Source organism: Urocitellus parryii, chromosome 3 (genome assembly GCF_045843805.1).
Source record: "Urocitellus parryii isolate mUroPar1 chromosome 3, mUroPar1.hap1, whole genome shotgun sequence".
Taxonomy (NCBI): Eukaryota; Metazoa; Chordata; class Mammalia; order Rodentia; family Sciuridae; genus Urocitellus; species Urocitellus parryii.
Window position 1 is genome coordinate 81,348,822 of NC_135533.1, and position 18,553 is coordinate 81,367,374.

At 35.3% G+C, this 18,553-nt stretch overlaps 1 protein-coding gene across 2 annotated transcripts in view; it reads left to right on the forward strand.

Annotated features, from left to right (window-relative positions):
• The window catches only part of Klhl7 (kelch like family member 7), a 58,107-nt gene that overhangs the window by 26,126 nt on the left and 13,428 nt on the right, over positions 1 to 18,553 (forward strand). Inside the window, exons 6-7 of one of the 2 annotated variants that reach the window (XM_026414818.2) lie at positions 2,342 to 2,516; positions 10,888 to 11,030. In XM_026414818.2, the coding sequence (XP_026270603.1) occupies positions 2,342 to 2,516; positions 10,888 to 11,030 (318 nt within the window). The remainder of the gene's footprint in view (positions 1 to 2,341; positions 2,517 to 10,887; positions 11,031 to 18,553) is intronic. The other variant, XM_026414819.2, reaches the window with a different exon arrangement.

The window sequence follows — 18,553 nt, forward strand, 5'->3', positions numbered from 1 at the left end:
GAAATGGTATCTTATAAAAACCTCCAGATAACCCTGTCAGCATGATTTTACCCCAGGTATGAACCATTTTACGCTCTGACCTATAGAATAGTGAGATGAACTATCAGAAGTATAAGCTAATTGCAGGCATTTGGGAGGTGGGTGGGAGAACACTTTGATATTCAGGCTGGCTTAATCCTTATTTTTAGCCCCATATCCTTCTCTTTATTTTAAGCGACTAAATTTGCAGTAATTTGTAAATAGCAGCAGTAGTAAATAGGGTGGTAATATACTGAAAGATCATATGCTTTGAGTTGCTTTTGTTCTATAAACATTTTTTTTTTTTAACTAAGCCTTATTCTTTTGCCCTATTTTCATCATGGCTTAGAGTATCAATTTGCAAGTTGACAGATTAGACTGGAGGATTGACTAGGCAAAAAAGAAAAAAACGCAGTTCTTTAATACCAGGTGCAGTAGCCTGAAGTCCCAGTGACCAAGAAGGCCAGTCTGGAGCAACATAGTGAGACTCCCATCTCAGTGAGAAAACAAATAAACAGCTGGGTGTGCAACTCAGACCTGTAATCCCAGCAACTCAGGAGACTGAGGGAAGAGGATTGCATGTTTAAGGCCAGTCTGGGCAATTTAGCAAAACCCCATCTCAAAATATAATGAAAAGGGGCGGGGATCTAGCTCAGTGGTAAAGCGACCCTGGATTCAATGCCCATTACTGTAAAAAACAAACAACATAAAACATACTTTAGTTCTGTGATCAAAATTAACTGACATATGCAAAGGAAGAAAAATTACTTTACACTAGAGAAACCTGACAGACACTGCCTATAGTTGGTCAAGGTTAACATCATTGGTGATAAGTCATGTTGATTACATGCACATTTAACATAATGAGGATGGCACATCTCCTCTGGTCATCCTCCCCGTAAAATATAACACCACACCAGCGAGCAAAACATCAGACAAACTCAAATTCAGGGTCATTAGAAAAGACCCAACCAGTGGAATGAGATGGACATCATTACCCTCAAGTACAAATATGAAGACACGAATGGTGTGACTGTACTTTGTGTACAACCAAAGACATGAAAAAGTGTGCTGTATATGTGTTCTATGAATTGAAATGCATTCTTCTGTCATATAACAAATTAAAATAAATAAAAATTAAAAAAAAAATACCTGACCAGAACTCAAGACTGTCAATATCATCAAAAACAAGAAAAGTCTGAACAACTGTCACAGTCTAGAAAAGCCTAAGGTGATTTGATGACTAAGTGTAATGTGGCCCTTTATGGGATTGTGACACAGAAAAAGAACAGTTGATAAAAACTAAACAAATCCAAAAAAAGTACAAACCTTAGTTAATGTTATCACTATTGGTTCATTAGTTGTGACAAATGTATCATACTAATATAACATCTTAACATCTACATTCAGAGTATGTGGGAACTCTACATGATCTTGGCAACTTTTCTGTAAATCTAAAACTATTCTAAAATAAAAAGATCTATTTTTTAAAAAGACCAATTCACTTAAAAATTAATTAGCTCATAGAAGATCAGGTCTTGGGTTATTAACATCACCCCAAAATTAACTAATTTAACAAGCTCAAATGTGTGTGTGTGTATGTATGTGTGTGTGTGTGTGATAGATATGTGTGTATATGAAATGATTAATTTGCTTTCAGTGCATTTTAAATAATTTATAAATCCAATACAGATGAATTTGGACTTGTTTAGTACAAATTATATTTATATAATAAATTATATTTATATAATATTTATATAATAATTGTTTTTCAAAAATAATGCTATGGCATTATTTTTGAAAAACAATTATATGAATATTCTATAAGTCATAAAGTATGGAACTTTTGTATCTAAGTTTCTAGAAAGCAGATAAGTCTGTCAGTTCATAATATAGGAATATAAAATTGAAGTAAAATCATGGGTAACCTTCTTATCTCCTGAGATGGAAGACCTTGTGGGAACTATATGAGCATACATTGGAACTATCATTAATCAATAGATTTTTTTTAATATGCTGTATCTCATTCCAAAAAGGAAACTTTATTTTGTTTTTAAAAAAATTATACATGAAACATCTTCCTTGTGATTACATTATATAGTAATAGTTACTTCTAGAAAACACATCATTGACAAGATTCACTAGAGCAGTATGTAAACTATTATGAAGTATAGGCACGATTTTGGGATAAAAACAAATATTTGAATAAATACTGGGAATAAGTGGTGGTCCTCTTATGAGGTTCTCCCCCTTCAATGTAACCATAGATAATTGGAATGATTCTGCCATCTAAAAACTTCACTATGCTGTTTTTCCCCCTTAGGTTTATGATGCTGCAGTCAGGTGGTTGAAATATGATGAACCTAATCGCCAGCCATTTATGGTTGACATCCTTGCTAAAGTCAGGTTTCCTCTTATATCAAAGAATTTCTTAAGTAAAACAGTACAAGCTGAACCACTTATTCAAGACAATCCTGAATGCCTTAAGATGGTGATAAGTAAGTTGCCTTAATATCCATTTATAACCTGATCATGTGGCCAGTTTCCCATGGGCTTAACCCATTAGAATGGATCAGACTCAATAGCCAAGGGGAAACATTGAAGACTTTGCCCTGCCAGTCAATCAGTCCATCAGGGTTCTTGATGTCCCCTGGAGAAGATAGCCTCAGCCTTATTTTACAGGGATTTACATGATGGAAGGTAGAAATTACTTAGGCTTTCTTACTTTTTATACAATAGCTTTCATGCACTTTGTTTCTAGTGTTTCCTTCTTTATTTGGCCAAACAGTATACTTTCATCACATTTTTCTTCCTAAATAGCTTTTCTTTTTTTTTCCTTGGAGCCAATTATTACTGAATATTTTTCATTTGTTTTTATTTTCTTGTAGGCTGTCTCAAGCCCTCAGTACCCTTTTAAAATACCACTTAATAAAATTATCTGTACAATTAAACAATCTGTTGCTTTTTTGTTGTTTTTGGAAATATCCCTTTTAGAGCCTTCTACCCATTCCAATATGGGATGTTTGTTCTCTAAGCCTGATGCACAGTCCTTGTGCTGGAGCTTCCTGTCACCATCCTGGGAAATCCTTTACTCCTTTGTGTCCATTATCTGCTGGATCCCAGGTTTACCCCTTTCATAACATATCTTCTAAAAGGTTCCTGGTAAACCAGGCAAGGTAGTGCATGCCTGTAATCCCAGCAGCTCAGGAGGCTGAGGCAGGAGGATCACGAGTTCAAAGCCAGCCTCACCAATTTAGCAAGGCCCTAAGCAACTCAGCAAAACACTGTTTCTAAATAGAATATGAAAAAAAGGGCTGGGAATGTGGCTCAGTAATTAAGCACCCTTGGGTTCAATGCCTGGTACGGCCACCTCCAAAAAAAAAAAAAGTTTCCTGATAAAGAACACATGATTGGTAAATACTTGGAGACTTAACAAGTCTCATGTGTATTTTACCATAAAACATTGAATGATAATTAAACTGGACATAAAATTTATGTTGAAAATAATTTTAAGTTAGAATAATCTTCAGGCTTCTACTCTTTTAACTTTTGAGAGACAATCATTTTTTCCTATTTGTTTGTTTGTTTTTTATTTATTTATTCCTCTCTTGTAAGTACTATCTTTTTTCTTAGCTATGCTCAGTGGCACACACCTGTTTCCCAACAATTCAGGAGGCTGAGACAGGAGGATCACAAGTTCAAGGCCAACCTCAGTAATTTAAAGGGACCCTAGGCAAATTAATGAGACCATGTCTCAAAAAATAAAAAGGACTGGAGGTGAAGTTCAGTGGTGAAGTGCCCCTGGGTTCAATCCCCAGTATGGGGGCAGGAGTGGAAATGTAGATATATGTATCTTTTTTTCTCTCAACTCTGATGTTTCAAAAGTTTACAATAATGTACCTTGATGTATACCTTGTTTTTTAAAGTCATGTTGGGTATTCTCTTTTCAGCCAAAGATGTCTCAATTCTTTATTAATGAATGACACTGTGTTTCTTCAGACATTGACTCTTTTTTGTCTCCTATTTCCATCTTTTTCTCTTGGTTCTCTTAAAAGAGATTGCCTTCATTTTTCTATTAAACCTTTTTCAGCTATTTTTAATTTCTATGAGTTTTTACTTATTTCATGACTGCAATATCTTATCACTCTAAAGTAGTCATTATAGTGCCTTTGGAATTTTCTTATGTTGTATTTTCCTATTACCTTTGAATTTTCCTGTGTTTGTTGGAAGCTTTTCTTAAATGCTTGATCTGTCAATTATTTAAGAGTGAGTTTTTACAAGACTGATAGATTATGCTGTGAATATCAGAGTGTTTCTCAGTTCTTGGGATAAACTGTAGGGTAATCAGCGTAGCCAGTAAATTTTTAATTGGTAGCCCCCAAATGTCAATATTTTCTTAGGGAGTTATAATCTGGGTACAGACATTTAGGAGCTGGGTTAAGAAGATATTTTTTCACTTAATCCCTGGTTTCAGTTCTGCACTCTTCTCTGTGTTTTTCCCTAAGTCTGGATCATCTGTCAGTATTTCCAAAAACCAGTCCTTGTGTTCTGCAGAAGACCTGTCCAGGTATGGCCAGTATCTGACTACAGCAGGGGAAGGAGACCTGGGAATTTGACTGTTGTGTAATTCAGAATTCTAGAGTTCTGTTGTTTTTATGTTCACCCACCCCTCTTCTGGCATACTTGGTATCTCCTGTTGGGATTGTTTCCAAGATTCTGCAGGGTAATTTGGCTTGCTTTTCATTTGTGTCTCCTTGCATAATCATTTAGGTATGATATACATCTGCTGGCTTCATTAATAGTGTTTTGGAGTTATAGTTTTCATAGTATTGTTAGTTTTGATTGCTTCTTATTTTCTTGATATTTAGAGTGGTTTTTAAGAAAAAAAGTTCTTGAAATGGCAAGTCCAGTATCATGTTGTTTTTATATTAAATCTGAATAGTCTTTCTTTATGATGGCTTTATAGTGAGGTGGTTAGAAAAGTCTTATCTATTCCAAGATTTTTTTTTAATTACCTAAATTTTCTTCTTGTCCACTGATGGATTTCTTTTCTCCTTTAAGACTTCATCCTACTGATATTTATTTGGTGCCAAGTAATTTGTTTCTAAATGTCTGATAAGATGGTCCAGAGTCATTGAATAATTCATCTATCCCACTGATTTAAAAACAAATATGCATAAATCTGTACTCATATACACACAATTTCTCTTTCATTCAAGTACCTTTCTTTAGTTATTTTTGTACTTCATTTAAGTTGTCATATGTTTTTGGAGAATTTATAATTTTCTTAGTTCTGCTTTTATTTTAGACATTTTTATTGTTGCAACTGTGAATAGTGTCCTTTTTCTTTTATTTATTATTTATCAACTTGATCTTTTTTTGGTGTTTTTTCCCTTTTGTTTTCAGTTCTTTCATTTTTTTTAAATACCTTAAATATATTTTATGTTTTGTGTTTGCTAATACCAGTATCTGAAGTGTCTGAAGATCAAATGCTGCCGTTTTTTTCTGTTGACTTCTTCCCGGTGGTTTAATTCCTTGTGTGTTTTGTAATTTGGGATTGTGTGTTTAACATTTGATTGATCTTAATCTCCAGGAATATTGGGGGACTTGGTTTGTCCCTGGAGGTCTTCTCTTTCCTTAAAAGGAGAATAGTTTTGCTTTTGCCAGGTTCCCTAGCAAACTTTGAATTTTCCTTGCCTATTGGTTTCCTAGATTGGCAGGTAGGATAAATTCAAACTTGAAACCTACCTACAAGCAGGACTGTCATTGTAAATTCTCAAAGGAGAGAGACTGCCTCCACCTGGACCTGAAATTGAAACAGGCATATTACTGTTTCTCACTTTGCCCTCAGACAGATGTTTCTTAGCCTGTTTTTCACTGAAAGTATAACTACTGGTCCAAGCGATTCAGCTTTAAACAGATATCTCAGTTCCAACTCCTTATCTTGAGCAGGTTCAAGACTTTATCTTTTCTCCCTCATACAGCCAATAAAAACAATTTCTAGTTTACACTATTACCAAAAGATTTCAGAACATCTCTAAGAGTCTCTTAATGGTTACTATTCTGGTGTTTAGCTTTTTTCTTAATTTTGGCCCTCTATGTCTGCTCTGTTGGGATCTTAGCTGTGCATTCAAAGAGATATTTATTTTATTCTTTTCAACATTTATATGTATTTTGTTACAAGAAAATTTTTTTATAAATCTAATCTGTCAATTTCCTATAAGTGTAAAATCAGATTATTTCAACAGATGTGAAATATATAGTTTTCTAAATAATGACTATGATACACCAAGTATACTGTTAGCTCTTGAGTTCCCTTTCATTTTAAACCAGAAACCACATGGGGCAGCAAGGTAGATTTCAATTTATATGTGATAAGGAAAAAAAAAAAAAAACACCCAGATGAGGTAGCAAAAATAATAGGTGTTCAAAGTGGTAGTTGTAACCCATTTTGAACACTTGTTTTTGCTACCTCATTTGGGTGATTCATTTAAGGTATGACTGGTTCTGGCACAAAGTTAAGAAAACTGATGAAAGAAAAATGAGCACTTTTATTCTTCCTAAGATGATATCAAGATCGGTAATAAGTTGGAGTTTTTGAATTATTAAATCACTTGCCCTTGATTTGGAAGTCTAATGGAAAATTCTATTAGACTTGTCACATAGCTACAGCTTTAGAGTAATGTGGAAAATAGGTAAGCTTGGACCAGTAGTTAGGTAAGCTAACCCTAATCTGGAAAAATATTGTGGTATATTCATATAATGAAATGTTCTATGGTTAATGAAAAAAAAAATTTAAAGACCAGGAGTGTTTGAAAAACCAGGTAAGGTTTTCAAGGGAAAAAGAAAAAGAGTATGAGTGAAGGCACATCCTTGTGAATATTTACATTTAGGGGTTGAAGGGGGTGGGAACGTGAATTCACAGAACTGCTAAAACCAAAGCCTAGTGTATCTTGAAGACCAAGATATGTTAAGGAGAGCACAGGTGACCACTAGTCCCTTTAAATACAAAGAGAAAAGAAAATCAGCACCATAAAAGATTTTTGATTAGGGTTCCATCTTTTGGATTATATACATGTTAATATCAGTTTTTTCATTAGTCCTCAATTTGCAAATTCTGGTGTTTTCTGGCCTTACAGTTTCACAAGGTAGAAGGCTGCACTATTTCTTCATGCATGAGCTATTAAAGAAACTAGCCAGGCTCAGAGTCTACCATTTAGTTCTTATGTGAATTCTGAATTGATTTAGAATCAGGATAGTAGCATTATTTGAGAAATTCAAGTGTGGAGATTAGGCTCTTAAATTAGAAGCTTTGTTTAAATTTCTGTAGCTTACCAGGCTTATTGCAGCTTTCCTTTTCCTTTTTTCCCCACTTAATGAAGAACAGTGAGTTATTCCATAACTTATTAACTAAGTACAAGCAGCCAAGACCTCAAGTGTGGGGGACTAGGCAGAGCTATGTAGGGGAAAGAAAGCCTCCAGCCTCCATTCTTCAGATCACAAGTTATCTTCCTGCCATCTAATTTATGTTGCCTTTTCATAGAGGAAGAAAAACAGAAAAGATAATCTAAAAAGTAGAATAAAGCTAAGCCAAAAGAATGTATATATAAAAAGTTATTAGTTATTTATTTAGTTACAAAGTAAAGTACATAGTTAAAGGCCCAAAGGGCCAGTATAAAGTTTTTACTAAAATTTTTCAAATGATAATAATACTGAAAGGAATAGCTCCCAAAGAAATATGCCTTAGGAGTAATGAACTTCTCAAGGTCAGGTGCCAAGTGTTCCCAGACCTCTGCTTGGAGACAGAAAAAATAAATAAATTTAAATTTAAAAACCTATCAGAGAAGGAACTTAGTTCATGCTTCTTCTGGGTCAGCTACTGTAATCCAGCAGCCTGTTGACTGGATACAGTTTCCTCCTCACTCTCCCCTACCTTTCTCTTGCTGGGTATATTAGATTCATACACTATTCAGATGATAATCGTGTATGGAACCCTCTTGGAGCAATGTTCTCAAATCCCAGAGTTTTAGATTCAGAAGATCTGGGCTAGTGTCCAATCATTTGAATTTCTAACATGTTACCAGGTGATGCTGATACTGTAGGTCACCAGACCAACATTTCAAGAACTGTCCCAGGCTAAATCCAGCTTTGAGCTTTGGTGGTTTTTACATTTGTGAAAGAAATATTTAAAAAAAAAAAAAAAAAAACTATTTCACAGAAACCAAATGTGTCTGAGAAAGCCTAAGGTATTTACTGTCTTCCTTCCCTTTACAGAAAAAGTTTGCTAGCCTCTGCCCTAGGGTATTGACCCCAGACCTAAAGCCAGAGCTTTGGTGTCTAGCTCTTCTTATGCAAAAATGTCTCTACTCAAACTCTAAAATGAAAAGGAATGCTAAATATTAATTTTCATTCACTCACAAACTTTTCTACAGACTTTTTCTTGATCCCTTTTCTAAAGACCCTACCTAGCCTCATGTACAAAAGTGGCTTACATGAGTTAAGAATTTTTTGCACTGTTGAATAGAAAATTCAATAATCAATAATATTATACATCATAAACAACACAGATAGATGTAAAAGGGGTACATAGTGAAAAGCAAGTCTCAAGGCCTTTTTCCTAGTTTATCAATCTCTTATGCTGGATTATGCTAACTATTCTTCCAGAGGTAGTCTTGGGACTGTATATATAATATATAGTCATTTGCTTATTTATACATGTATAAATTATATATAAAATGGGTATATATATTTAAGCCCTCCCCCCTGCTTTTTTTATACTGGAAATTGAACCTAGAGGCACTTAATCCCTGGGCCACATCTCCAGCCCTTTTTATTTTTTATTTTAAGACAGGGTCTTACTAAGTTGCTGAGGTTGAACTTGTGATCCTCCTGCCTCAGCCTCCTTAGTAGCTGGGATTATAGGTATGTGCCACGACGCCCAGCCTAAAATACAATTTTTTAACACAAATGGTATTGCACTCTGTGTTCTGTCCTACATCTTGGGATTTTTGTGTATGTGTTTGTGTGTATGGTACTGTGGATGGAATCCAAGGGTGCTCTACCACTGAGCTATATCCTCCTATACCCCATCCCTTTTTATCTTTTTTTAAAAATTTATTTATTTATTCATTCATTCATTCATTTTTTAGTTGTAGGTGTACACAACATTTTATTTTTATGTGGTGCTGAGCATAGAACCCAGTGCCTCATGCATGCTAGGTGAGCTCTCTACTTCTGAGTCACAACCCCAGCCTTTTTGTATTTTTTATTTTGAGACAGAATCTTGCTAGATGCCAGGCTAACTTCAAACTTGCAATCCTCCCTCCTCAGTCTCTGGGATTACAGGTGTGTGTCACCATGCCCAGCTATATCTTGTTTTGTTTGACACAACACTATTTCTTAAAGATCATTCCATATGTTCATATTAACATTTTCCATTCTTAACAGTCACTTATAATATTCCATTTAATGGATATATCCTAATTTTCTAACCACTTCCCTATCAATGAATTTTAGGTTCATAACTCCTACAGGGGGGATTACTTCGTTAAAGGATATGTATATTTGTGATTTTTGTGAACCTCACTATGTGACCCTCTGCCTTACCAGATAGATACATACACCCTTTTGCCCTGTGTTCCAGACAGTTTTATCTTGACCAATTTGATAAGTGAAAAACTATGGCTTTAATTTGTATTTCTCTTAGATAGAACAGGTGAGCATGTTTTCATATGTCTAATATTTGTCCATATTTCTTTTTCTGTGAACTGTATTCAGATATTTCAAGTTGTTGGTCTTAATCTTATTACTAGGATGTGTTTTTATAACTGTCTTTATAAAAAATTTAAATATATCCCTAGTTTGTCATTGTCTTTTGATTTTGTCATTTCTTTTCATCACATGGTAATTTATCTTAAAATTTTCTGTATTAAGTCTGAACATTATTTTTTGGCTCCATGTTTTTATCATTTTTAGGGTTCCTCATTCTGGGGCATTTTTATTTTAACCACACTATTTTTCTTTGAGATATTTGAGATATTTTTGCATATTCCAGTTTGTAGTGATTTGGAGTTTAAAGTAAAATATGAGGTGGGGATAGTTTTTCCCCCATATTATTATCTAACATTGGTGAGAACCCTTTTTTTACCCCCACACCTTAATGGCACCTTAATGAGTGGCCCTTAACCAAACTGAGGAAGTACTGAAAGAAAAAAAGCATGTTAGTTCTGAATTTTCATTGCACTTGAGAGTCATCAAAAACAGTACTTCTCAAAGTTTTATGTACATCTGAATTATTTTGGGGTTTTGTTAAGTGTGCAGATGCTAATTGGGCAGGTCTACAGTGGGGCCTAGTATCTAGCATTTCTAACAAACTTCCACATGCTAAAACTGCTGCTCTTTAAACCACATTTTAAGAGACAAGGAGCCCTTTAAAATATGAATGCCTAGGCCCTATCACCAGAGATTTTAATTGGCCTGTGATAGGACATGGTTATAAAGAGTTTCAGAGATTTCCTAGGTAATTCCAATATGTTGTTACAGAACCACTGGGTTTTAGGAGGTGTGGATTTCAGTAATTATTGTTTTGGTAGCTATTGCTCATGAAGCCAGGATATTCACTGGAATGTAGTAAGTAAGAGCCTGGTACAATCTTAGAACAATGGTGATTGTTGAGAATAATAAATTGGTTAGGATTCAGATCATTATATATTTCTCCTACCGTGTTTTCTCTCTTTCTTTGAATGCTATAAGGGGTGATAAAAATAAAATTATAGAAATAAATGCTTTATTATGTCTGGGCATTTATTTTTCAAAACACTGCATTTAGTGCCTGAAGTTCTTGAATAGTTGCTGTGTATTTTTCTACAGGTGGAATGAGGTACCATCTGCTATCTCCAGAGGATAGAGAAGAACTTGCAGATGGCACAAGACCTAGAAGAAAGAAACATGATTACCGAATAGCCCTATTTGGTGGCTCCCAACCACAATCCTGTAGATATTTTAACCCAAAGGTAACTAATTTTTATTCTTTTGATTTTGAAAGCACTGTGCAAATATACTCACCCAAGTAGTAATAATTTTTCTTTAAATATGTCACTTTATGGCATTCTTTCACATACCTTTTAGGATACATCATTACCCTTTTTGTTTTACAGATAAGGAAATTGAGATTTAGATTTCAAATGTTCTCATAATTGCTCTGATGTTCTTTATAGCAATCATAACCAAAGAAAACAAACACAAAAAACTAGTTCTCCTGTCTTTTTTTGTTAGCAAGTCCCTGCATCCATTATTTTTGCCTTCATTCTGTGCTATTTTTAATGAAAACCTGCTTCTGAAGCTAGATTTGCTTTTTTCTTTAGTAATTAATATTTTAATATAAAAAATAGTCACTCTAAGCAATTTGGAAAACCTAAAAAATTGTTAAGAAAAAAAATAAAATTACTTTTACTCTGATCATTTAGAAACAGTCTCCAGTTTTAGTGTGCTTTCCAGTACATATTATGCCAATTGGGCTAGCAGATTCTGAGTCATAGGTCTAGGAACATAATCTTTTACAAGTAGTTATCCCTTGAAAGAGTCCACTTACATTTCTACTTCTTATTTCTTAGTCCTATGTGTTTTGGTTGTTAAGGAAAAATACAATATTTTGCTTGTACTGCATGTATTGCTGGGGCAGAGCAAATATCACAAACCTAAAAGATAACATCCAAAATTTAGTAGTATCCATAACACATGCTGAATTCTAGCACATAATGGTCTCTTTCGTAATTCTGTAGGCACAGTTTTGATTGATGATAAATACCCAGTGAGACCAGAGCATCCTGTTGACATTAGCATACTCTTCTGTTGCTTATTTCTGTGTGAAGTAGGTCCTTGGAGGTATTCTATGTTGTAATGTAGTGATTCACAAGGGGGAAGGACAGGAAAGACCAGTCCAAATCCATATTAAGTATCAATTCCAGTGAAGGCAAAGCATTGCTCCTTCAACAATGAGAGAGTCCCAATGGAGAAAGCCTATTATGAGGTAAATTAACTTGCTTCCTTACAGTATGGTAGCAAATTAAGGACTTAGGATTGGTCAGTGTTACTGACAGTGTCAGCATTGGTCCACATTGACCTTAGAAGGGAAAGTCCTTTGGCTTCTATAACTCCTAGCTTATACCCCTCTCTGTCAGTGCCACTGATCACTCATCAACCCATTGAGCAATCAGCAAATGGGGGAGGGAAGACATAGATGTGGTTCCGTACACAAGATACTTTTTTTTTACAGTTGTGGACATTCTGATAAGAATTCATGTGGAACATAAATTTGTGTGTCCTTCCTGGAGGCCCACCTACATTGCCTTTCTTCAAATCTTGTCAACAGTCTTGCATTCTTATTTCAAGTCTGTATCCATTGGAATAAACAATTAATGATGCCCAAGCATTGATAAACCTGACCTTAGGCTTTTCCTTTTAAAGATATAATGGATAGCAAAATGAACTCCTTGAAATTCTGCCAAATCAGAATACTGTCCTTCTGTGATGTCCTTTAGTACAATTCCTAAAAGGGTTGCACTGCTTTATCAGTTCATTATTGGCTAGTACTTTAAAAAATGGACCAAGCTCAGGTATCTCAAATTTGTCAGTGATTATATAGGAAATACCTCCATGAAGACATTGTCCTGGTTGAGGGAGAAAACTGTGAATGAAGGGAAAGGCTACTGGGTAAGGATTATAATTAGCTTGTTTGGGTATTTTGTGCCTTTGAAACTGAAATAAGCCCAGTTTTATTCCTACATACCACATAATTGATTGAAGGCATGCTATTTTTGTGGTTAGATAGATCAGGTAAAACTGTTCTAGATGGATTAATATGGTCACCTGGTTTCCCTTGGCATCGGACATTTATTTGCTTTCTGTCCAAATCTAGTGGCCAACCAGGAAGTGTCTACTCAAAGAATGGCACTTGCTTAAAGGAGGTTGACTGTGCTCCAGAATCCTAGGAGTGTGCTCTGTGATCATATTGGTACATTTCTCAAGCAATGTACACCATCCTGGTGCCCTGGGATCATAGGGTAACCTGAGGAGCCGAGCCATATTACTACAGCCTATGCCACTGAAAAGGCTTTCTCCTGCTCTGAAGTATACTTGTACTGAGAGCTTTTTGTTTTATATTGTAAAACTGGTTTGGGGGTGGTGGTTAGGGGGACAAAACACCCAATTATAGGATATGTCCCATCTCCATTATGTAGAAGGTGATTGAGGCAGCAAGCTGTTCTTCATTTCCAAGGGGTAAGACCAACATGCCATAAATCAGGACTTGGCACACATTTTCTTAATAGGCTAGAGTAAATATTCCGGCTTTATAGACCATTGTTCTCTGCCACAAGTATTCAGTTCTGATGCCATACAAGGAAAGCAGTCACAAATAGTACATAAAAATTGGCATGGCTGTGTTCAAATAAAACTTTATTTATAAAAACAAGTAAAAGTCTGGATTACCTTCAGGCCATAGTTTGCCAGCCTCTACTCTAGACCTATGGATTTTAAAGTGATCAACACTGTATTCTAGACTAGCTTCTCTTCTATTTCTACCAAGATACATAGGATCCTTTTCATGTTCTTGTCTATAGAACTGTACAGTATCATGAGCATCAACAAAGTAAACCAGCCTGTGACTTCCTTTGGGGAAGGTGAGCTGGTCCAGGGTCTCTGAAGTTTAGATTATGATGTTGTGATCTCTGAGGTCAAGTCAGAGACCACACATTATTTACCCTACCAGAAGATAAGAAAATTCCTCTAATAATCTGGCTAGACAGTAACAGAAATAAACATTAGCCAAGTGTTAGCTATATACCAAGTTTTAGTTCTTGTGATAATCTGGTCCAGTAAGACTGTGTCTGGCCCTATTACAACTCTGAATCACCAGTCTTGACAGTTCTTCCTCCAGTAGAGAAGACCTCTGACAGCTTCTCTTTCTCACCATAACACTTAACACCATAATCCATAGAGTAGATGATATGCTGTCAGATATCAGAAATACTTCCCCAAGAAGGATCAGTTAAAGTGAATCACCATCCTATTTGTATCTCCATTTTTGGCTGTTGTCAACTCAGCAGCCAAATGGACCTATTACTGATCCATGCCTTTATTCTCAGAATATAGGCTGACATCTGGCTTCCTTCCTCAGTAGAAAACTGAGTGGATGACAGGTGCCATGAGAATTCATGGCCTGGCCACACACTCCAAAGGCACAGTTTCCTCAATGTGCTTAAAAGGTTGATATACCTACCCACCTGTGTCATACTGTTGGTATTTAAGTGACAATTTTTTTTTTGTTGTTGTTGTTTTTTCAGGATCCTTTTGAGCCAATAACAGGGCAAATGATGATTTTTTTTTTTAAGCAAAAACTGAAATCATAGCACTTTAAATTAAAAGGCTACACACTACAACTTTAACTGTTAATAAGTTACATCCATACAGCCTAACTGTGGTGGTGTTGATTTGGGCAATGAAGAAGCAATTAAACCAAATTTTGGTAGAAAGTATTTTAGAGTAGAGTGGCTATTTTGATGTACAAATAGGTGTAAGAAACTTGATTTCATTTAGAGGGCAGGGAGCATTTGCATTATTTCTAGAATAATGCAAATGAAAGGCATCTCACTTTTAGTCCATAGTTCTAATGCTTTCCTTGATTTTTTTTTTTTTAAATTGGACAGTTGAAAAGAGATCCGTATTCTACACAAGCCTGGAAGTGAGAATGTAGCTTCAGAATTCTCATTTTGTATCTTGCTTTCTGCTTTTACCAATAAATCATACTTAATTGCTTTTTTTTTTTTGTATACTTAACCACAAATTTTTAGACTTCCAGGGGAAAACTTCAAATAATTGAGGAATTAACTGTTAAAAAAAAAAACCAAAATCTTCATTCTATCAATTATCTCTTTTTCCTGGAAACTAATACAATTATAATCTTATTATAATATTCATTAAATAATTCTATTAAAAATGTCAGCCCCCTCCCTACTTTTAGCTCTAAAGTCCATCTTGAAAAAATTTTGCCATTTACTATTTGTCTATAACATTTTAGCATGTCTATTAGCCTTTATTATTTCTAATGCTAAAATAGGGAAGCTGATTTAATTAACAAATAATTATTAATCTTGGCTCTCCCAAAAGGGTTATTGTTTCATTATTCAATTCAAGTAGACTGTAAAGTAAGAAATGCTGTGTAGGAATTGGTAAACTTTAAAATTCTTGAATTTAGTATGTTCAGAAATGTTAAAATGGGTTTCACTAACACTAAATAGAGTCCATTTGTTTGGATCTTACACTAGCCAAAATGGTGACCACTTTCAATACATTGATCTCCTTCAAAGGGGACATTTTAAGCAATGTTACTTAACTTATCCAGAATTAAGTCAATATTGTAGTGAACTATTTCTTGGATTATTATTGGCATCAGTGGAAAATATTTGTATTAATGAATGGCTTAAATATCAGTTAAATTATTTTGATAACAAAGAATCTTAATTTTTTTTTCCCTGAATGTTAGCAGAAAAAGAAGTCTTGGATTCCTATATTGAGCTGAAATGTTATTTCTCTCCTATGGTTCTTTTGTAAAGCCTACTGAGTCCACTTTTCTGCATCTCATACCTGTTTTTAAATTTCTAAGTGCTTAGTGATTGCTAAAAGATTGTTGTGAGTGTTTTAGTTCTATTATTCATAAATTGTAGCATAGTAATGTCTTATGTAATGGATGTCTAAATAAAAGTTGACTTACTTGACCAGTTTTTATTTGGACTCCTACTAGTGAAATGATGGGCTGAAGAATTGAAACTTTGTAAGGATCTTGGCTTATTATTTTTGTATGGTGAAGAAATAGGAGACTGTCTATGCCCTAGACAAAAAAAGGGACTCTGCATATTCCCTGACAGAAACAAGAAGTGAAACCAGCAGAGTGAGGACTAGAGTCTGTAAATTACAAAGGCAGAAAACAGTATTTTGTGGTACCACCAGGATCAGGTTTGCTCTACCTGCATTCTCTCAGGACTCTAAAGTAGATTCATTACTGAGGTTAGTGCCTGACCTAATGTGAGTACTCAAGTCTGTGAGGATGAATGAACCATTATATAGCACTTCAGAGAAATTTTTATCAGTTGGTTTTATGGGACTGGATCTAAAATATGAATGGGCCCTAATTTTTTTTAATTTCAGAAACAAGTAGTAGTTATCTTCAAATCAGAATACATTTTTCTATTGGAAATATTTATTAGAGGTATCACAGTAGCTTACTGAGCACTGTGGTGGATGCCTGTAATCCTAGCAACTTGGAAGGCTGAGGCAGGAGGATCACAAGTTCAAAGCCAGCCTTAGCCTCAGCAACTTAGCAAGGTCCTAAGCAACTCAACAAGACCCTGTCTCAAAAAAAAAAAAAAAGCGGGGTGGGGTGGGGATTGGGGTGATGTGGCTCAGTAGTTAAGCATCTCTGAGTTCAATGTCTAAAAATACAGTGCCTTTAAATCACTTTATCTTAGTTTTATAGCCACCTTCCTCTTAAACAGGTCTTCCCAAAAGAGAAAGCAGTCCCACCCTGCGATCAAGGTGGAAATTACAGTTACTTATTGTGTATGACTTTAAAAGATCACTTGCATAAAATAAGCATAAACTTAAAGGAAATGGTGTTATTTTAAAAAGTGAGAATTTTATAAAAATATACCAGTAGTCTTTGCCACCAACCAAGAGTGTTTCTAGAAGCACTGCACTGAGGTAGAAGCATGAACACTGCTAAAATGGTCAGAAGCACCTACAGCTCTGCCCTGCAGTGAGTCCTCATTGGCTTGTGTTGGGTGTGACAGGCGCTGGGACCTGTGGACTTGGATATATGCTGAATATAATGCTCCCACCAGCCCTTGGTTTCACTTTCTGCTTTGGTGATGAGCATGTGTTTGACTATATGGCTTGGACCAGGACTAATTTCATTTTTCTGCCTAGTTAAGAGCTTCCATAAGTATGATGGACATTTTTGTTGTGCTAATACATCTTTAATAAAGGCTTTATTCCCTGGACTGGAATTTTCTGAATTTCAATAGGTAGAAGCATTCATTCATTATGTGAAATCTTGGTGCGCACAGTTCAAGAAGAAGGGACTGGTTCCATGGGCAGTTTCCAATGACTGAAGAGAACAGCTCTGAAACAGGCATTTCTGGCTACTCTAGGGAACTTTGGGGCTCCAGGGAGATAACCAAATTTTGCATAGGTTTAAACTGCTTGACAACCTATTTGGTTTAGTTACCATGGTTTCTGATGTGAAAAGAGTTATGCCTCTAAACATGTTTGCAGCTCAAACATGTTTAGAATTTTCCAACCAGTGACCTTATGCAGTGTGTTCTGTAGATGAGGTGATGGAGGCCAGACTATCATTTCTGGCCCCTGTTCTATGTGATGAATTTTGATGGTGGAGGGTGTGTATGGAGATTGGGGATAAATCCAAGATTAAAATAATTGAATTTTTTTAAAAAAAAATTATTTCCTTTCAAAATCCAAAATGGGTAGCAGTCATCCAGCCACTGATATTGTTGTAATTCAAGTGTAGATCATCCTGGGAATCCTCTAGGCTTTCTTTGTTATCAACATAATAGGCTTCCAGTGGCAAAATCAGTGTTAACTGCAATTTACAAACAAGAAGTATTCTGCCTGAGTCTTTGTATGCAGTTTGGTTGTACAGGTTGACTTCACATTTATGTAAAGAAGGTATTGGAGCACATATTGAGGGAAATTCTAAGTGTTCTGCCTTCGTTGAATATCTACCAAAATAGGAATAGTGAGTCTCAGTCCATTTTTTTTCAAGCATCTTCATAACACACTGATTTGTAGTTTTGTTGTAAAAAATTAACCCCATAGCCCATTCCATCCCACCTTGGTCCATTGCAGTTTATTTTTTTGTATTGTCACTGTACCTTCAAAAAATCTTCAGGGAAAATGCGAGTAACCCCAGGAGGGATGATGTCAGACTCATTCTCCATAAACCACAGCCAGCCTTAATTATCATAAATTAATAAAGAGTCCCTTCAAAGGTTTGGAGATAGTGGAAACAGAACTGTAGGTATTTGAGGGGGTTAAGTGGGAAGAAAAGACAAAAATAGAAATAGTATCTCTGTGGTGGTGTTTTAAGGGATTCTACCCTTTGGGAAGTGGCAAGAAAATAGTAAGCACGTGACCACTAGAGGAATAAGAGGCTGAGAGTAACTGGGAAGGAGATACATTCTCACTACTTACTATATTATGTCACCTGATAATTACATTGGCTACCTTTGGTGCTTGTGTTCATATGATGACCCATAAGCACAGTAAAACCTATCATTCTCATAAATATTGAATCCATTCAGTTAGGAGTGGTGAGGGTTTTTTCCTTTGAAAATTGATGATCTGGGTGTAAAAGACAATTGTTCTCAGCTCGTACAAAGAACAGCTAATTGTAAAAATATATAGTTTAAACAAATATTTTAACATATATTCCTGTTAGCATAGTTCAACATTTTAACAGAAA